Below are 22283 nucleotides of genomic sequence, written 5' to 3' on the forward strand. Positions count from 1 at the left end.
GAACAGACATTCTTAAGGATGTCATCACTGGGATTTGCTTTAAAATAGAGGAGGGTGAAGTAGTCAAATGTTGATAATTGTTGAAGAATGTTGTTTGGCTTCTGGAGGCTTATTATTGTCTCCACTTTTGTGTAAGTTTGAAATTTTTTCATAGTAAAAAAAAAAACTTTTTTAAGCGTACTCAGGTAATCTAAACTCCATTTTGCAAAGTGATTTTGACCTTATTTTCCATTTATTATTACCAGAATAGAATAGTACTCTGTTGCTTAGTATTTACTACTTCCTTTGTGGTATACAGATACTAAGGGGTATAAACTAGCAGTACTACAATTTATAAAGGGAATTGGTTTTAGGAGTTCTTTATAGATTTTATTGTAATGTAAGATAAAAAAAAAATCTTTTCTTCTGCCAGTAACTTTCCCTTAATTATCAAAGTTAGGTCAAATACATTAAAGAAGTTTTGGAAAACTAAGTTAAGAAAACAAAACCCACCCAGATGTACAGTAAAATGTGAATAATGGCTATTTTTTCCCCAATTTCGTATGCATATACTTATGTAAGGTATGTACGTTTTCTTTACTCAGCAGCAAGTATTCTCCTGTACATAAATCTGAATGACTTTAAAAAGTCTTCACTATGTATTAAAGACAAATGTCAAATAATGAAAAAGCCAAAATAATGCCTACTAAGCTGTTTGTATGAAAATCTTTTAACATCTGATGGTATTGCTTAATAATAGCTGGTATTTGAGGATTATATACTGTGTGCCAGCAAAGCTCATGATATACCTGTAAAGTTGGTACTATTATTATTCCCATTTTGTAGGTGAAGAAATTAAGCATTAGATTAAGGCTAGAGTCATACCAAGTAAGGGACAGACTTAAAAGCTAGCATTCTCAAATATTATGTTTTTACAAAAGTTAGAAGTTGGCTCATATGCTAAAAATTGGGCAGTGCTTAATTTATCTTGCCTATCCTGTTTCCTGTTTTGGAAAAAGAACCTTTGTTAATGAATAGTTTTAAAATAAAGGGAAAGTCTTAGGTGTAGGTTGTACTGTTTGTTGTATGAATGGGGCTGGAGCCTTTTTGTTTGTCTGGTCATTTGGTTTATGACTACTATGTGACTGTTGACGGATCCTGAACAAGACTGTTATTGTAGGAAGGGGACACAGTGATTTGTAGAGGATCACATGAGAGGATCTGAGAGGATACATGTTATTTGAGAGATCCCTTTATAAGCAGAATCATCGAAAAACCTTTGAGCGTTGCTCTGCTATTTCTCTTAGGAATTAACAGCTTTCCAAATTTGGTAGAAAACAAAAATTCAAGTCCTATTTGGTAGACAACTTGTGGCGGTGCTCAGAAAAAACTTTACTCTTAAGTTATGTGTAGAACTCCTTTGTTCCAAGTGTTTTCCTATACTGCCTGAAGTTTTTCAGTTTACTTTTTCATAGTGCCCTAAATTCTACTAATTAGACATTCAGTGGGGGGGCGGGGCTACCAAGAGTGATGAGATAGAAGTTACAGTTCAAGCAGAAGGCAAGGAGGTAGCATATGTGTATGGGAAAAAGTAAAATCAGTGTAAGTGATTGAAAATCAGTTAGCCCAGATTGCGCTCCTGGGTTTTCAGAACTATTTCTAGCATGCTTCTAGACCTCTTTTGGGTACTTCAGGCTACCTGTTTTTTATAACCAACTCATCTTGGTGTGCTTCTTTGTCCTCCACTCCCAACTCCCTGCAAATAAAGAGAAAAATGTTTTTCATCAGTATGCTGAATAATCCAATCCCCCCCCCACCCCCATTACATTCCTTTCTACTTGGGATGTTCTGAATCTACCTTCTATCCATATTTTGGCTCTCACTAATTTGTTTGGAGCCACTGTGTCTCTTCCTAATAACTTGTCCTTAGTTTGGGGCGTGGGTGGGTGGTTTGTTTTTAGCTGCCTCAAAATTTTTAGTAGATACTGAGCCTACTAAAGCCTATAGCAGTGGTTTCTTTCCCATGGTTCCACAAAGGTAATAAGATTATTGACTTTCAGAATTGTAAGAAATTCAGGGAACTATATAAATCTATTATTAAGGCTAGGCAAAACTGAAGTTTTGTTGGACCACTGATTGTTTCATCTTTGAAAGCTCTAATTGCCTGTCAGGAACTTAATTTCTGGGATCCTTAGGGAGAAAAGTAATACACAACCTGCTTGTAAAAAGCTTCAGAATTGTTGCCTTATTAAAGTACAAACTTCCGAGCAAAGGACACAAGATTGCCTTTGCAATCCGGATATAATCTACCTTATGTATTTATTTCCTTGAGAGTCCTTCGTGTTCTCCTTTTCCACGCCTTTGCTTTCATCCCTAACACATTATTTTCTATTTTCCAGTTCTTCAACATGCTTTAGCATCTTTATGTTTCCTCCTCTTTTTTTATTTTCAATCTTCAAAGGTCAACTCAGATGACACCTCATCTGAAATCTTTCTCATCTTGTTGGAACTTTTGGATCCCCATTCAATGCTCCCATAGCATTTTCAGAATTTTCTTAAGTGTAATGATTTTTAGCATTCTGGTATGAATGTGTAATCTAGCAATTAGTGTAATTGCTAATTATTTTAGTTGGTTTTTTGGGGGCTTCTTGACTGTGATCAAATCACTTCAGCCAATTTCTCTTCAAATTTTTTCTGTGCTCTAGTTCTTTCCTTCTGTAACTTTACTTAAATGTACAGTAGTTTTTTTACTCTTTCCTCAGTGTCTCTTAAATCCTCTCTTGTATTTATCATTATCTGTTTTTCCAAACTTCATTCTGGATAGTTTTCCTCTAGCCTATTTCCCAGTTCCCTAGTTTTTCAGGTTTGCCTAGGCTACTGGTAAATGCATCAATTTCCCAGTTTGCTAACATTAGGGCCATCTCTTCATCTGGTTCTGTTGATTTTTATCTCTTGATGATGGACTGTTTTTTTTTTTTTCCTTGTATTTTTGTGTCTTAATTTTTGATTGAATGGGAAACAGTGGAAATAAAAGAATAGTAGAGACTGAGATCAATAATTTTGATGCCTGGATGTGGACATACTCTTCTGTCACTGTTAGTGTGGTGGGTTGAGTTGGTTTAGTCTGTAGTTAAGCTGGGTTTGAACTTTATTATTGCTTTATATATTTTCAAAGTATTGCAGTAGTGGATTGCTGCTGCATGGTGCTTAGTGTGAGGCTGGAGTGCTGGAGGATTTCTTTGAGTATTCTTTCACTAGCCTCAACTTCCTGCAGGCCCTGCACATCTGCACCACTAAGGCTCTAAAGCTGTTGTAACTCCCTCAGCAGTAAACTGCTGCACCTTCCTATTGGAGCAAAGTTCATGGTGAAAGGAGGTGTTCTATGTTTTATGCATCCATCTCCAGTCTTAGGTGGGCTCTGTGTGCCTGATCCTCAGAGGTGGGGCTGTCCCAAGATTTATGCCCTTCTCCCTGTCTCCTGGGTATAGCGTGCAGGCAGACTCCTGCCACATTCTCCCCACCAGGGTGAACTGGAACTAGGATTATTTTTAAGGTGGTAGTTGGAAGTTAACTGGAAAAGGTAGGTTAGAGTTCTGGATACTGGGGCAAAGAATTTAGACTTTGCTTTTAAGGTAGTAGAAAAACAGTTGAAAGTATGATTGGGGAGTGGTGCTGTTACTAGTAGGGTGAAATAGAAACGAAGAAAATGTGTGGATTAATGATGAGTTCTCTTTAGAGAAGGCCTAGTGTGGTATTATTAGAGACAAACTTTGTTGGTTTACTTAGAGTAGGCCTCATATTCAAGTAAAGTCTTGCTGAAAAACATTGTAAAATTCAATTTAAATTTGTCTGTTTTAGTATAAGTTGTGTGATAGGTTTTCAGTTGCATTTGACATGAGACTATGAGATCTTGTTAACTTGCAGATAGCATTGGGCACAGAACTTTGCATGTCAGGTAATGAGAGAATTCTTTGAGGCTTTTTACCTAGACTAAGAAAGTTTAAGTTAAGATTTATAGTGTTTAATGGGCCACCAAAAACATGAACTTGCTTTAAAGAACTCTTCAGAGGTTTCCTAGGAAGCCCAGCTGAATGAAATTACCTATTAAAAATGTAGTAATTTTTTACTAGGTAACAAGCCACAGGTTTATGAGACAAAAGACTACATAAATTTTGGAGTTGGTATGAATATCTGTTTTCCACTCCTGTTGCTCATGCCAATTACTATTAAAATGCCTGAAGGTAAGGGAACACTTAACAGTGATATTAAGACTAGTTGGGTAAACTAGCAGTTAAATATCAGCTTCAGAGAATCTTCACAAGTTGAAAAGTTCAATATAGTAAAAATCTCAAATGTTGATCATAAGATTTTTGTGGCTTTGTGGTTCATTACCTTCCTTCTGCATTTGAAGTTGAAGCAAGTTCTGAAGAATGGAAATGGAATGACCTCTTGGAGCTGTCAGTGCCTCAGCTTACTCAGACATAGATGTGTTGATAAGGAACATGAGCACACAAGTCCAGTGGATCCATCATGCCTAGGACTTGAGTGAGGCTCAAAGAGAGTAAAAATTAAGCATGTTAATAATGGAAGCTTCATAGCAATGAGGGCTGTATGCAAATTGAGTGGCAAGGCATAGCAGACAGGTACATATCTCTTCTTCTCAAGCTCATGCTTCACTATCCTATCTGACTTCACTTACAAAATACAAGTTCAGAGGTTAAAGTACTAATAATTTCAAGATGTCAGCAGTAGAGCTTTTAATCAAGCACAGGATCCCATGTGTCAGCATAGGTGGACACACATCTATAAACCAAGCCCTGGTGATAAGTTTTTATCTTATCACTAGAAAGACAGTTCAACTATCCGACTCTAGAATCAAATTTAAAGAAACTACATAGAGGCAAAAGGAAAGAAAGAGGCTATTATATTGACCACTGAGGAAAGATTGTACATATGAACTTTTTGCGCTTTACTCTTTAAGTCTTGGTTAAAAGCATTGAGCTTCAGATACTTTTTTCCTGCTAGTCTTTTTTTCTGACTTATACCTTTTCCTTTAGAGCACTTATAACTGTTTAAGTTGTATGGTTATTTGTGTTTGTTCTCTACTAGACTACAGCTTCTTCATAGTCATTATCTTAGTAGGTTCAGTGTTGTCCCCTTTCCCTGTACCCTTTGTTTGGTATTAATTAATGTGCCTAGCACATACTAAGCATGTAAAAAACTATTTCTTGAATGAATGAACTTGAAAAGATGCCTTGTAGTACCTTGTAAGTGGTCTGGTAGAAGTTTTTCAAGGACTGCTTATTTTAATTAATTTTATTTATTTTATTCTATTTTTTGTGCTTTTGACCTACAGCTTATACAACCAGATTACATAAGTTTTCTGGTAACACCTACATTGTCAAAATTCAATCAATTTATGTAGAGGAGTTGCCAAAAATAGTTTTCATGCAGTATAAATTATAGCTCTCGGAGGACCCTGCCTCTTTGCTTTCTCCCAAGAGCTTTGTTTTGAGAGATTTCCTACTAGGTTAGTTTTATTCTGCAGTAAGAATTGGGTATAAATATAATCAAAGTAAAATACGAGAGGTATGATTAAGAAGCACTGTTATTAAAGAACCATCTATAGACCTGTATCTTTTTAAAGACATTTTATCTTCCCTTTTAAAATCCTCAACAAATACAGTCCCTTGTTTAGTGTTTGTAGAGCCTTCTTGATAAAATAACAAATTTGCTACTTGTTAAATCTTTTATGGGCTGTTGCATGTCAGTATTTAACCATTAGTATTCTTTCTATTAACGTATGCCTTCTTTAAATGTCCAATTCATAATGCACCTTTTTAATAAAAATTTTTATATGGATGTATATATAGAATTTATAAAAAGCTGAAGGAAGTAAAGATTTATGTTAGGTGACTGTATGCTTTGTCATTCAAACCAGGCCACTTTTAAGAGACAGCGCAAGTACTATTAATAATTGTCCCAGAATAATGAGCACAAATTAGGACTTTCCTTGCCATAAACTGGGACTGGTCTAGGCAAACCAGGAAATATGGTCATCTCTGCTTAAAAGGAAAACAGCAGTCCTTTGCCTCACCCTTTACCTCATTCCCAGTCCCGCTTTCCATAGGCAGCAATCCTCACCTTTTAGCTGTTTTAGGATTTACCTTCATATTTCTAAATGATGTGTTCATGATTTTTTAGTAGTATATATGTGCTTTTTTATTCACCATTGTGGTGGCTCAATCACACAGCATGTTTGTAGCAAAATTGATACAGTAATCTTATGTTTACACTATCTTAACTATATAAATATTAAAGAGTTCACCCAAACAGTGCAGCATCTCCTTTCTTGAACAATAGCTCTGTTTCCCCAAGTTACAAAATTAATGTATTAAATTTGCCTTTTGTTCTAAGTACTCAGCATTTTTTTCCCAATTGTATTATCATCTCTGCCACGAGCCAAAATAGTTTCCGTATGATGCTATTTTTTCCTGAGAATTTGCTTCCATTTTCTGTGATCCTGTTCCAGTCTTGATCAGTTGCTCCCTATGCTTTCCACATAATTTTGTAACTGTTTCCTGGGTTCTGTGTCTGGTTCTTTAATTCTTTACACTCCTGTTTTCCTAGGACCTGCTCTTCATTTAACTAACTTCTTATGGTTTTGTTTTTTAATAGTTTTTTTAAATCTTTCATGTCTGAATACTCTTTTCTCCACCTCACATTTAGTTGCTAGATAGGAGTTCAATGCTAAATTTTTTTCTCAGTACTATAGGCATTGCTTTATTGTCTTGAGAGTTTTTAAAGTTGTAATTAAGAAGCCATTCTGATTACTTTTCTTTTGTATATGACCCATTTTTCCATTCTTGTAAATTATAGAATCTTCTCTTTCTTTCTGGTGTTCTGAAATTTCAAGATGATAAATGGTACTTAGTGTTGGTCTTTTTTCTTTGATCCTGCCCAGTACTCTTGACCCCTTTCAATGTGGAGATTTGTGTCCTTCAATTCTAGAAAAGTTCTTTCGTTTCTTTGATAATTTTCTCTACCTTATTTTCTTTTTTCTCTCTTTCTGTAACCATACTTACCGTCAAATGATCTATAACTCCCCTGGACAATTCTCCTGTTTTTTGAGTTACATTTTCTACTTCTGGGAGGTGTCCCAATCTTTCTGTTGGTTTATTTTAGTGTATCATATTTCTTTTTTAAGTGTGTAACATTTTGAATTTCCACAAGCTGTTCATTATACTGATTGCTTTCTCAAGCATCCTGTTTTTATTTTATGAATGAATGTCTTTTGCTCCCTTTGAGGATAGTAGTTAATTAGCTCCTTTCCCCAGATTTTCTCTTAAGTTCCTTTTTTTGTTATTTACTTTAGTCTTATGGGAGGTTTTCCTTGGATACCTAGTGATCCTTGATGTTTGTCTATTAGAGGGAAGCACTAAAAAAAGCTGATTAGAAACTCTTAGTGACTAGTGGACTTTGCTTTGGGTAGGATGGTCAAATGGCAGGCTAGCTGTGTAATTGGAAGCATTCCAAATGTCAGTATCCAGAAATTTTATCTCAGGTATTTTGTTTGGTTTTCTGACAGCATTGTAAAAACAGCACCAGGAAAGAGTTTTTGGGTCTCAACATTGAATATATAGATTTTCTTTTATTCCTTATACTTAACCTTTGCAGAGATGGTTGTATATTTCCTGGGTGGGGGTGGGGAGGGTTACATGGGAGATCCTTATTCTCCAGAGAATAAATATCCTGTTTTCGGAAGAATGGTACTGGGGGGAGAATTGAGGGTTTTACTGCTCCAAGTACAGATTTTAATTCAGCAACTCCATGCATCATCCCTTTTTTATGATACCTTGTATCTCCAGGTCTTGATTCTTTCTAGGATGCTAAGGCCAACTGCTTTGCTTCCAGTTCCTACCTCTTTCTAGAAAGTACCTAGGGTGTATTTTTTATCCTTTCTGCTGAATTACTCTACCTCTCCTCGGACTTTTTTGGATTTTCCAAATACAACATTGAAATCTCTTGCCTATTATGGTCCCTTTTCCTATTCTTTTCATAGTTAAAGCTTTTGGATTCATCGACTGTCATTTTATAGGGGTTTTGGAAAGAGGGACCAAAACAGATGCATAAGGATAACCTTGTCATGTTTAACTGGGACTTCAAACAGACCTTTTCTGATAAGCTATCTTTGATTTAATCATGTCCCAGAGTGTAGCTTTTACTCTGGTTTCTCATTAGCTAGATACTCTTAGTCGAATAATTTTAATTGATATTAGGCTTGTGTTATATCTTTTTCATGTTTGTTGTGTATCCTACTGCAGTATTGGCCATATGTTTTGTTGATGTTTTTGCGTCTTCATCCTCTTTTCTGTCATTGCTTGACACCCTGTTTTTGAGGCAGATATTGAAAAAGGAAATTCTTTTGTAGTAACTTTTAAGGTAGAATGATGCTAAAACTTAGTTGATAAGTTAATGAGTTGAAAGTGAATTAGATATTTTTAACTTAAATGTTTAGATTTGAAGGTTTTAATACAGCAAATATACCTATCTAGGCAAGTGAAGTACATTTTTCTTGCCTTAATTTCAATCCACTACCAGAAAAATAAGGGAATAATTTTTGACCTTGAAAGTGGGTAACTGGGAGGAGTTGAAGAGATTATTGTGATTTCTTTTTACTGTTACTTTCTTTTGCCCTTCTCTTTTTACTCTCAAGACTGGTGGTATCTCAGTTGTTCAGAGGCCTCATTGTAAATCCTTTCCCCAGAAAACTTTAAAAGTTTTTCTTTAATTTATAAAATTAATGTTTTTATAGCAGCCTTACTTGTAATAGCCTAAAACTGAAAACAGTCCAGTGTCCATCTGCAGTAGAATAGACAAATAAATTGTGTGTATTGATACAGTGGAATATTACATAAACTAATCAGAGTGAACTTACTACAACTGCATGCAACAGCAGAATTAGTCTCACAAATATAATGTTGAGCAAATGAAGCCAGACATAAAGGAGTACATGTTGTATGAATCCACAACATGTTAAAAAATAAGGCACAGCTAATGGTGACTCTTGGCATGTGTTCAGGAATGTTTAGTGAAGAAAACTTAGAAATTATTCTCACTTTTGAGAAGGGGAGACAGGAAAACAAATTACAGTGTGTAGTATGATGTCTTTAAAAAAGTATGTAAAAAGTGGAAGTAACACTTGATCTTGTTTTAAGACTATGCCCAGGAATTGAATGGGGAATGTATAGACTTTGCAGGCACATACAAAGTCCTGTGAGAGCATATTGTGTTAGGGAATGTACAGATACTACAGTATAGCTAATGCTGTGAGTATTGAACATTCATAATAGGAATAACAAGAGTCAAGGGCTGATTCGTGTAGGATTTTATTTACTTATTTACTTTATTTATTTACTTATTTAGGCTGTGCCGGGTCCTAGTTGTGACACTCGGACTTCATAGTTGCCGCATGCAGAGTCTTAGTTGCAGCATGCATGCGGGATCTACTTCCCCGAGCAGGGATCAGACACGGGCCCCCTGCATTGGGAGCGTGGAGTCTTACCAACTGGACCACTAGGGAAGTCCCTAGGATTTTATATAGAGGAAATTGAATAAGGAAAAGAGCTCAGGCTTTAGAAACAACAAACCTCAGTTTCTCATCACCACTTTTATCATGTTTGCTTCATTTTATGGGCAATAGGGAACCTTTGATGGTCTTCAGACCTCTGCCTGTAGAAGGAGAGTGATGATAATCTCACAGTTTACCATTCGGTTAATTTGCATGGTTAATTCTTTTTTTTTTTTTTTAAACAATACATTTCCTTTTTTATTTATTTATTTTTATTTATTTATTTATTTATTTTTGCGGTACACGGGCCTCTCACTGTTGTGGCCTCTCCCGTCGCGGAGCACAGGATCCGGACGCGCAGGCTCAGCGGCCATGGCTCACGGGCCTAGCCGCTCTGCGGCATGTGGGATCTTCCCGGACCAGGGCACGAACCCGTGTCCCCTGCATCGGCAGGCGGACTCTCAACCACTGCGCCACCAGGGAAGCCCTGCATGGTTAATTCTTGATTTGAGCTGATCATTAAGGAGAGGATTAAGAATCAAAGGTTTGCATGTTTTCCAAAAGGCAATTAATCAAAATTTGCATTTCACAGGAAACATTAAGAATGGAGTCTAAACCTTCAAGGATTCCAAGAAGAATTTCTGTTCAGCCCTCTAGCTCTTTAAGTGCTAGGATGATGTCTGGAAGCAGAGGAAGTAGTTTAAATGATACCTATCACTCAAGGGACTCTTCGTTTAGACTGGATTCTGAATATCAGGTAACATCTTAATTTGGAATGTGTGTATATACACAGTCTCATTTTCAAAATCCTTGGGGCCATGTGATTTTCTGGATTTTAGAAAAGTAGTAGAGTGTGTTTATAACACCCTCAGCTGGATCTGAGGCATCCTGTAATCAAAAGATTAATATATCTGCAGCGGACTGATTTAATGTTCCACACTAGCAAAAACTTAATGTTTTTCAAAGTTTTGAACTTAAGAATTTGAATAAGGGATTGTGGTCATAAGTAAAATGTTCATAGTTTCCAAAGACTTGGAAACCTTCTAACCTAAAAGCATTGAAGTATCAGTTGAATTAACAGGCTGTCTTTTACATGAATTATGGGGTTTTATTTTTACAGTTAGTAATGAGTTTGCATTGATTCATAATCTACATAAAGCAATCTAAGTTCCTTTTATGTAACTAATTTTCCTTAGGACCAATAACACTTTGGTTTTTGAAATAGCTTATTATTGTTATAACAATGGTTGTAGTATAAAACTGTAAATCTCAGAGGCATGGTTTGTAGCTTTAACACAGTTTATCTTGCTCATCTTTCAAATGTTAAGTTTATCGCATTATTGGCTGAACACCTCATTAAATCGCACGACATTTGCCAAAAGTCTGATGTTTCGGTAACTGACTCTAAGAGAATCCTTTAGTGAAAATGTCTGTTTAAGTCTTAAGTAATGTTTATATATTTATGTATCATGCAATGTACTATATGATAAAGTCATTTGAATGTTCTTCTGCGTAGTAATAAGCATTTTATAAAATACTCAGAGAAGCACAAATGAAATAAAATAATTTCTCTAAAATTCCCATATCTACTGCCAGCCTGCTGACATTATGTGTACTGTTTACTTGGACTTATTTTAAATGTTGTTTGATAATGTATTTTTTTTACTCTGTTGCTAGGCAAGAGTATGCTTGCCAGAGGTGCAGAATCACATATTTTCCATTCTACAGAAATGTTGTAGGTTAAATGATTGTGACTTGTTAAGAGCACACAATTGGGGTTTTTTCCTATATTAATAAAATTTTGTCTACTGATCTTTGTCTAATTTTTCGTATAGCTAATTAGTGAGGAACACAGACTCTGAAAGCAGACTAAAAGTCTTGAAAATATTTAGAAAACTTATTGACATTCACTTTAAAGTAATATTTTCAGACTTTTTCTTCCAGTTTGTTCTTAATGTCATAGATTATTCTGAAAGTCTAATTTTTCATTGTGGAAGTTAAACAAATGCAAACATGAAAAAAAATTTTAAATGTTTTATTGGTTCTTAATAAGATTAATCAGTTTTATAAATTTTGGTGTTTTCCTTAATGTTTTTCAGTTATTTTAAGTAGCTTCCGATCTTTTTCTTTCTTTCTTTAATGGGTTATAGGAATATTTCCAATCTTGTCAACTATTTGTAGGCTGCTTTGCTCTTTTAGTTTTGATTTAGGAACTGAAATTCCTGTGTTCTTGAGGAAAGTACTTTTCTGTTTCCTCTTCTGTGAAATGGTGATAATGGTAATTTTCTCACATAGTTACTGTTAAAATTAATTGGAAGAAATAATACATGTAAAGCACTTAGAACAACAGTGCCTGGACCCTAGTAAGAGTTCAGATGTTACAGGTTATAATTATCATTGTGACTGCTGTTGTTATCATTTCCTGGCTTTGCATTGGTTTAAAGAGATAATTAATATCCTTAGGGGATAGTATAATATGTTATCAGAATATTTAAATTATATATCACACATTTAGTTTTATTTAATATTCTTAAGATTATTCAGCAAGATGTGTATTTAATGAATGAAAGAGACCTTTGAATATCAAAGGGAACTTTTTTGGTTAATTGCTGATATTTTCTGACTCAAAACCATCTGGGACACAACACTCTTCCTCCCCCCTTTTTTAAAAAATTATTTATTTATTTATTGGCTGCGTTGGGTCTTCGTTGCTACGCGCGGGCTTTCTCTAATTGCGGCCAGTGGGGGCTACTCTTTGCTGCGGTGTGCGGGCTTCTCATTGTGGTGGCTTCTCTTTGTTGTGGAGCACAGGCTGCAGGTACGCGGGCTGCAGTAGTTGTGGCACGTGGGCTCAGTAGTTGTGGCTTGCAGGCTCTAGAGCGCAGCCTCAGTAGTTGTGGCACACAGGCTTAGTTGCTCTGTGGCATATGGGATCTTCCCGGACCAGGGATTGAACCCTTGTCTCCTGCATTGGCAGGTGGATTCGTAACTACGGTGCCACCAGGGAAGTCCCTCCCCTTCTTTATTATACTTAGTGAACCTTGAGAAAGGAGGGTCAGAACAGGGCATAGTAGTTCAATCTCATTTACATTATGGATCAGATGATAAGAAAACACCTTATTTATACAGTGCTTGACATTTTGCAGCAAATTTTTAATTTTTAATCTTAGTTAAATAGGACAGATACTTGTGTCATTTCATAAATAAAGATCTGAAATCTGGAAAGATAAGTGGTTTCTCCCAGTTCCAGGATTAGTATACAGTGTGCCTGAGCTGAAGAATCTAAGACTTCTGGATAGCATTGTGTCTTTGGCAAATGTAGGTTCTAAGTTCCAAACAATTGATTTTCTAAATGTCTTTTGGTTCTTGGCCATTTGTAAGCTGGGCTGCCTCTGCTGTTAATCTTGCTGATATTTCTGTTACTCTATCTTTAAATTTTTGTTACAATTTGAATGGTAGAAAACTGTGATCACCTTAATCTCTTTGGTAACAGTAAATAGAATTTTAGATATTTTTGGAAAGAAAATTTATGTAATTCATATTGTTAAAAGTGAAAATTTGGGAGTATTCTGTGAATATGTAATTATTTTTGTTACTTTTATATATTTTTCTGTAACTTAATTTAAGCAACCCCTAATCCCACTTCTTGCTTTGTGGAGAGATTGATTACTTTTAATATGAAATAATAAAATAGGCTTTTTATGGAGGTTCTAGGTGTTGTTCTATTTTATTTTATTTTATTTATTTATTTTTTTGCGGTACGCGGACCTCTCACTGTTGTGGCCCCTCCCGGTGCGGAGCACAGGCTCCGGATGCGCAGGCCCAGCGGCCATGGCTCATGGGCCCAGCCACTCCACGGCACGCAGGATCCTCCCAGACTGGGGCACGAACCCGTGTCCCCTGCATCAGCAGGTGGACTCCCACTACTGCGCCACCAGGGAAGCCCTCTAGGTGTTTTTTACAGTTTTTTACATCTTTTTCTAGTTTGTATATTAAGTTACAGAACTCAGTACTATTGCGTATTTTGCAAAGTATATATTTTCAAGAATTAAAATAACCAATGGTCATTAACCTTTTTTCTGCTCATTTTGGTTTGTTTATCTGCTACAAAGGTAGTTTCCAGGGAATACATACATATATACGTACACACACACACACACACAATTGGACAAGAAAATGAAAATAGTTTTAATTGCAATCAGGAAAATACAAATAAAATATTGAGAGTGAGTTAAGGTTGGTTATAACATTGATATGCATTTGTAAGCCCTTGGCAGTATTCTAAAGTTAAACTTCGGCCCTTGTGTGGGTGGCAGGAGATCACAGGGAAACACAACCAGGTCTATAAGGTGTTTTGTTCATAAGGAAAAGGAAGCAGTGCTTGGCAGTTTAGTCTGAAAGCGGGGACAGTGAATGATATAGAAGACAGTGTCTTCAGGGCAGTATTCATACTATAAGTATATACCTAGTTTAGTGAAACTATTTCTTGGTAAACAGTATATGCAAAGGACATGATGTCAAACTACAGGTCAGTGAAAATAGTTCTGTAAAGGGACAACAGAGTGATCTAAATATTAACATTCTTGTAGTCTGTCTTGATCCAGGTATTAATCCTAGGATATTTTGAGGGATAAATGAACTCCTAGTCATTCCATTTTGTGTAAACATAAGGTTTCTTACCTAGATTTCTCATAAAGTTGGGCATCATGAATCCATAGCTTAAGATCAGCTGTCTTTTTTGTGATAATTGAGAAGACTGCTCATTCTGAATAGAAACTAGAATGTAAGACTTCTGCATTAGCCTGGATATGGATACTCTCCAGCATGTGAATATTTAAAATAAAGAAGAGGTCAAAGTTTTAAGTTGTTGCTTATGGTCTGGAAAATTTTTAAGCAGGAATTGTCAGTCATCACAGTCAAGGCATTGATTCATGGAAATGAGGAGACAAGGAAGAGCATTTTATTCTGGACTTGCTTCCATTACTGTGCGTTATATGATTTCTCTTGATTAAGCGTTGTCCAGTGGATAACATTGGTTGCATTTGCAGCAATTGTTAAGATTATTTTTTTTAATAATAGCTTTATCGAGATATAAATCATATAACATATGACTTGCCCATTTAAAGTGTACAATTAAGTGATTTTTAGTATATTCACAGAATTGTGCAAACCATTGCCATAGTCAACTTCAGAATCTTTCATTACCTCAAGAGAATATCCCAGATCTTTTAGCTGTCACTAAACTGTCTCCCTCCTCTCCCCCTGAGCAATAAGCAGCCATTAATCTACTTTCTGTCTCTGTAGATTTCCTTATTTGGAACTTTCATATACATGAGTAGAAACATTCTGTATGGTCTTTTATTACTAGCTTGTCTTACATAGCATGTTTGTTTAAAGTTCATCTACATGATGATAGCAGTATCCGTATTTCATTTCTTTTTATGGATGAATAATATTCTATTGTATGGATGTACTACATTTTGTTAATTCATTCAACCACTGATGGACATTTGGGATGTTTTCACCTTTTGGCTATTATGAATAATGCTGCTGTAAGCATTCATGTGCAAGTCTCTCTGTGGACTAATGTTTTCAGTTATCTTGGGTATATACCTAAGAGTAGATTTGCTGAATCATACATACAATAACTCTATGTTCAGTTTTTTGAGGAACTGCTACACTGTTTTCCAAACCCGTTGGGCCATTTTATATTCCCACAGAAGTTATACATGAAAGTTCTGATCTCTTCATCCTTTCCTGTACTTATCTTACATTTTGATTCTGGCCATCCTGTCGTGGGTGTGAAGTGTAGTGTCTTGTAGTTTTGATTTGGATTTCCTTGGTGACTCAGGATGTTGAGCATTTTTTCATGTGCTGATTAGCTATTTCTATATTTTTGGAGAAATGTCTATTCAGATCTTTTGCTCATTTTTAAATCGGTTTGTCATTTTATTATTGAATTGTAAGAGTTTTTAGTTTCAAATTCAAATTCTACTTTTTCATTGCTGATATATAGTAAAACAATTGACTTTTGTATATTAACCTTGTATCCTGAAACCTTTCTATAATTATTAGTTAGTTCCAGGAGTTTTTCTTTCAGATTTTCTGTATAATCATGTCATCTGCAAGTAAGGTCTTTCTTCCCAATCTGTATACCTTTTACTTTATTTTCTTGCCTTATTGCATTAGCTAGAACTTCCAGTACAGTGTTGAAAAAAAGAGTGGTGAAGTGAAAATAACAAAGACCAGAACATAAATAAATGAAATAGAGACTAAAAAGACAAAAGGATAAGTGAAATAAGAGATGGCTTTTTGAAAAGATAAACAAAATAGACATATCTTTAGCTAGACTCACCAAGAAAAAAAAAGACTCAAATAAATAAAACCAAAAATGAAAGAGGAGATGTTACAAATGATACCACAAAAATAAAAAGTAGCATAAGGGACTACTATGAACAGTTATACACCAAAAGATTGGACAACCTTTAAGAAATGGATAAATTCCTAGAAACACAAAACCTATGAAGATTGAATCATGAAGAATTAGGAAATCTGAGCAGACCAGTAATGAGTAAGGAGATTTAATTAGTAATCAAAAGCCTCCCAACAAAAAAAGTCTGGGATCAGAACACTTATTAATTCTACCAAACATTTAAAGAAGAATTAATACCAATCTTTCTCAAACTCTTCCAAAAAATAGAAGAGGGGTAACACTCCTTAACTCATTTTATGAGGCCAGCATTACCCTGATATCAACACTAGCCAAGGACACTACAAGAGAAGAAAATTAAAGGCTAGTATCCATGATGAACATAAATGCAAAACTCCTCTGCAGAATATTAGCAAACTGAATTCAGCAATAATTTAAAAGGATCGTATACCATGGTCAAGGGAGATTTTATCCCTGGCTTGCAAGAATGATGGTTCAACATCTGCGTATTAATTAACATGGTACACTACATTAACTAAATGAAGGCTAAAAATCATATCATCTCCAATAGATGCAGAAAAAGCATTGAACAAAATTCAGCATTCATTTATGATAAAAACTCAACAAAATGGGTGTCAAGGGAACGTACCTCATTGTAATAAAGGCCATATATGACAAGCCCAGAGCTAACATCATACTAACTGGAGAAATGTGGAAAACTTTTCCTCTGAGATCAGGAGCAAGATGAGATAAGGATGCCCACTCTTGGCACTTTTATTCAGTATAGTATTGGAAGTCCTAGCCAGGGCAATCAGATAAGGAAAAGGAATAAAAGGAATCCAAATTGGAAAGGAGGAAGTAAAACTATCAGTATTTGCAGATGATATGATACTATATATAGAAAAATCTAAAGGTCCCATCAAAAAACAACTAATAAATGAATTTGGTGAAGCTGCAAGATATAAAATCAATACACAAAAATCTATTGTGTCAGAGAAATTAAGAAAACAATCCAATTTACAGTTGCATCAAAAAGAATAAAATACCTAGGAATAAATTTAACCAAGGAAGTAAAAGACCTCTACACTGAAAGCTATAAGACATTGATGAAAGAAATCGAAGAAGACACAAATAAGTGGAAAGATATTCCATGCTCATGGATTGGAAGAATTAATATTCTTAAAATATCTGTACTACCCAAAGCAGAGTATAGAATGGGTGAAGGTGGTCAAAAGGTACAAACTTCCAGTTATAAAATAAATCATGGGGATGTAGTGTACAGAATGGTGACTGTAATTAATAATACTGTATTGTGTACTTGAAAGTTGCTAAGAGAGTAGATATTAAAAGTTCTCATCACAAGGAAAAAATTGTACTATGTAGTGGGGAATGTTAAGTAGAATTATTGTGGTGGTCATTATATATGTGTGTCTATATAATTACCTTGTGCACTAGAAACTGATATAATGTTATATATCAATATATGTCAGTTTTTAAAAAAAGTGAGAAAGGACATCCTTGCCTTGTACCTGATCTTGGTGTGAAGGCTTTTGAGTTTCTCTCCATTAAATATAATGTTAACTGTGCATTCTTTGCATTCTTTATCAAGTTGAGGAAGCTACCCTCTATTTCTAGTTTGCTGAGAGTTTTTAATCATAAAGGGGTATTGGATTTTGTACTTTTTTGGATTCAGTTTGCTAATTTTTTTTTTCTTGCTGCATCACACGGCTTGCAGGATCTTAGTACCCTGACCAGGGATTAAACCCAGGCCACAGCAGTGAAAGCACCAAGTCCTAACCACTATACTGTCAGGGACTTCCCGATTTGCTCATATTTTGTTCAGGATTTTTGCAGCTGTGTTCATGAGAGAGAATGCTCTATAGATTTCTTTCCTTATGTCTTTGTCTGGTTTTGGAATTAAGGTAGTGCTGGCCTCATCATATCATAGAATGAGTTAGGAAGTATTTTCTCTGCTGCTTTCCTCTGAAAGAGATTGTAGAGAATTAGTATAACTTCTTCCTTAAATGTTTGATTGAATTCTCCAGTGAACCCATGTGGGCTTGGTGTTTTCTGTTTTGAAAGCTTACTCTTGATTCTTACTCTTTTATATATTCTAGTTACAAGTTCCTAATTAGGTATATGATTTACAAATGTTTTCTCATTAAGGTTCTTTTTTGCTGTACTGTTTTAAGGGCATTTGCATTGGGAATATTTTTTAGCCTTTTTTAGAAGTAATTATTTTCTGAATGCAAATACTGACTTATACAATACTAATGGTAAATAAATAATGATTTCATTGACTGTCCTTCCCGAAAACCTCTTGTTGGAAGGGCAACCTAAATAAGTATCATGAAGATAAAAATAAGTAAGTAAATAAAATGAAAATTGGATGCCTGCTAGTAGTTACAGAATGTTTGTAAACTTCCCTTCCATCAAGTTTTCAAACTGTTTAATATGATTTCTCAGATACACAAAGTAGTATTCAGCTACTTTGGTTGGGCTAGACAGCTCCCTGCACATACCATACAATTTTCCTTTCTAATCACAGATAGCCTTTTGAGAGTAACCCATAAAAATTGTTTATTACAGGAGCCAAATCTGTTACTTATTTGGGGTAGAGACTGGAAATTTAGTGAAAATGAGAGAGAACTCCATGGAACTTGAATGGATATTTAATAATTCTATCCACTTCTTATTTTCATATGAATGTTCTTAGTCTGGAGGTAATGAATGCAAAAAGATTAATTGGACTTAACTAATTAAAAAACTAGTGAGTCAAGTGATACCATGAAGAGAGTGAAAAGACAAATTACAGAATGGGAGAAAATATTTGTAAATGATATGCTATCTGACAAGGAACTTGTAACCAGACTATGTAAAGAACTCTTACGTCCTAACAATAAAAAAAAACCCAGTTTAAAATGGGCGAAGGACCTGAATAGACATGTGTCCAAAGATGTACAAATGGCAAATGAACGCATAAATAGATGCTCAACATTAGGAAATGCAAATGTACACTATAATGAGACACCACTTCATACCCACTAGAATGGCTAAAATAAAATTAAAAAGTGAGACAATAACAAGAGTTGACAAGGTTGTGGAGAAATTTGGACCCTCATAAATTGCTTGTGGGGTTTTAAACTGGTACAGCCACTTTGGAAAACAGTTTATTAATTATTCTAAAAGTCAAACTTCGAGGTATTATATGACCCATTAGTTACATCCAAGAAAATTAGAAACATGTCTACGCAAAACTTGAACACAGACGTTCATAGTAGCATTATTCATAACAGCTAAGAAGTGCAAACAACAAAGTACTTTTTTAAGCATCTGGTGTCTGCAAGGCAGTATACTTAAGTATACTTTGGAGACAGACTCTTCCTGATTTCGTTTGGCCACCAGTAGTTTTAGATAGGATAGTGTATAAATGAACCCCATCCTTTATTTAATTGTTAAAAGAATTCAGAGGGGGAAAAAAGCTAATTGCTTCAGACTGAGAATATTTGAACAGTGGACAAAATTGAATTGGTAGGAACCAGGGAAAAGTTTGACTTTGAATTTAAGCCAGCAGAAAAATTGGTCAGACTTTATTTCTCCTCTCCTATACTGAGTATTTTTGTCTCTGGGATGACATATAGGCTACCTTTTAGAGTTGTGAGTCATGAAAATTGCCGAACAGTGAGTGTGTCTTTATCTCACCAGTGGCCAGTGCCAGAAAACTGTGGAGTGACTTTATAGACTTTTTGTTCATTTCTCACATTGTCTCTAAATTTGATGAATTTTTATCTTTTATAATGGCTCTCTACTCCCATTACTTTCGTCCCAACGAACGAAAGTAATGGGAATTACTAGCATTTCTTGCTAGTCCAGTGACTTCCTGATTTGCCCACTTTTTGTCCATACCACTCTTTTAACCTTCCACAGTGCTCTAAAGATCTTTGTAAGTAGTTGATCTGATGATATTACCTCCTTCAGTAGCTCCTAAAGTCTTATTTGTGGAGGTGCTATTCAATAACAATTTGTCCAGTCCATGCAAAATGAGAAAAATAAGGACAAGTTAGGAATTTTGTACAAGTAAAATTTATTCACCTTACAAGTCTGTTTTATTCTGTTATGTTCTTGTTTTAGGAGCATATAAAATGCCCTTTTTAAAAGATTGGGGAATGGGGTTAGGTGGTATTCGCTATTTTCGTTTTCCTTATCTGTCAAAAGTGGCAGTTCTTCCTAAATTTTAAATCAAACCAGTTTTTTTTAATTTTTGGTCTTTGATATTCAAAGGTCTTAGAACCACTGGCCTGCAGGATTAAGTCCCTGATACCTTGACAATGGCACATAAAATGATTTCATTTTGAAATATCTCATGAATTTCGTCTCATGTGCTATTCCAGTTCATTGATTGGGGGCTCTGTGGACAGCTTGGTGTGAAAGGCTTGTGAGACCAAGTTTGTGCTAAGCTGAGGAGTTCTACGTTTAATTAGCAAAATATTGAATGGGCAAGGGATGGATGAAATCCTGATATGCCCATTCCTACTTTTTCAGCTTTGCATCTTCTGCTTTTCCATGTATGTGCACAGTTTATTCTGTAGAGTTACCATGGACTAATACAGTTCCCTGAATGCATGCAGTATGCTTCTCATAATTAAAAGATAATCGGAGATCAAGTAAGTAGTGATGCCTTAGAAGAATTCCCATGGCAGAATAGTTGAGACATCTTTTTATCTTTTTGTGTTGTCTGTCTATAATCTCCTTCCTCATTTGCCTACTCAGTGAACTCCACCTATGGAGTTCATAGTTAATCATCTATGAATTCTCCCCTGCTTTCCTCAGACATAGTTTTTTTTTTTTCTGTAAAACTTTCAACATATCTCCTATTACAGTACTTACTTACATTATACCTATTTATTTATCTGTACTCTAAAACTCTTTGATGGAGCACATTATTTGGGCTCTTATGTTTATAATACTAGGTTAATATAGACTGAATTTATGGCCCATGATAACATTCCATTTTTAACTTTTCTTTTGTCAAGAAATATAACACTTTAAAGAATGTTGTTTCATTTTAATATTCTTCAATAAAATGAACTACTTACCATCTACTTACATGTTAAAATGGTTTATAAATGTCTTTTTTCCTTTATTTCCTAGAATAAGTTATTTCCTAGAAATAACTTTTACGTTAGTGGTAAGTGTCTTCAAGCAATTCAGAGATTATGCGTCAAATTCGTCCTTCTTGGTCTCTTTCTGTGTTTGCGTGTGTGTGTGTGTGTGTGTGTACATTGTAACTTCTGTGTTATTTCATGTTGTTGTACATACAATTATATGTTTAAAGAAAAAACCTTGAGCTTAGAGTTTTACAGTATGTAGTTTTAGCTGTTTCTTCCTTCACTGATGAAGAAATTCCGTATATTAGGATTTTTTTTTTAGTACCATTTATAGTGTTTTACTGTATTCCTGAGATAGACATAAGATCCAGATACATTTTATATTAGTTGAAAATCTTATTTTTATAGTGGAGTATTCACAGTCACTTTCTGTATTGGTGCCTTTCTTGGTGTTCTGTTTATCTAAGAAGAGGAAACAAGGTTCCTCAAAAGGTTAATATTAAACCAGGAGAACAAAATGATTACATATAAAGTTTTTACTCTTCAGTGTTTCCTAGACTAGTGTTTATATTCAGTTACATAGAAGACATAATCTAAATCAGATTGGTTACCTAGCAAAGTACAATTAAAGTATAAAGTAAAGGGACAAGTGGTAGAAGGGAACAAAGACTATGAAAAACCTACATGGTAGAAAAATTTGTGTCTGTGAGGAATGAATGGTCCTTGGGAATTTATTAGAGCACTGTAGATTAAATGTAATATTTAAATGTAATATTTAAAAATTGCAAGTGTTTTATTGTTCCTTTAAAAAACTTTTTTTTAACTTACAGTCTACATCAGCATCAGCATCTGCATTACCATTTCAGTCTACATGGTATAGTGAGTCTGAGATAACTCAGGGAGCACGTTCAAGATCGCAAAACCAGCAACGGGATCATGATTCAAAAAGACCTAAACTTTCCTGTACAAACTGTACATCTACCTCAGCTGGGAGAAGTGTTGGACATGGTTTAAATGCAGTATCAGGTAATAATTAAATTTGTATAAATATAAATCACTGTGTATGTATTTTGGACAAAAGCCCTTTTCCCAAGATGTAGTGTACTAATAAGCAAGTAGATTGCACATAAGACTGGGTCAGAAATAGAGCGGAGGTTCCAAAATCTTAACTAAGTTAGAACTGAAATTAACTCTT

At 35.0% G+C, this 22283-nt stretch overlaps 1 protein-coding gene across 10 annotated transcripts in view; it reads left to right on the forward strand.

The window, feature by feature from the left end:
* Nucleotides 1-22283, forward strand: part of MARCHF7 (membrane associated ring-CH-type finger 7) — a 48764-nt gene that overhangs the window by 4274 nt on the left and 22207 nt on the right. For all 10 annotated transcript variants that reach the window (XR_007478278.1, XR_004481538.2, XR_004481540.2 and 7 more), the window contains exons 2-3: nucleotides 10143-10307; nucleotides 21919-22114. Coding sequence is in view for 6 of the 10 variants with exons in the window: in XM_033421820.2 (XP_033277711.1) it covers nucleotides 10155-10307; nucleotides 21919-22114 (349 nt within the window). In the remaining 4 variants the exon portion in view is untranslated. The remainder of the gene's footprint in view (nucleotides 1-10142; nucleotides 10308-21918; nucleotides 22115-22283) is intronic.

Source organism: Orcinus orca, chromosome 7 (genome assembly GCF_937001465.1).
Source record: "Orcinus orca chromosome 7, mOrcOrc1.1, whole genome shotgun sequence".
In the NCBI taxonomy this organism is placed as follows: Eukaryota; Metazoa; Chordata; class Mammalia; order Artiodactyla; family Delphinidae; genus Orcinus; species Orcinus orca.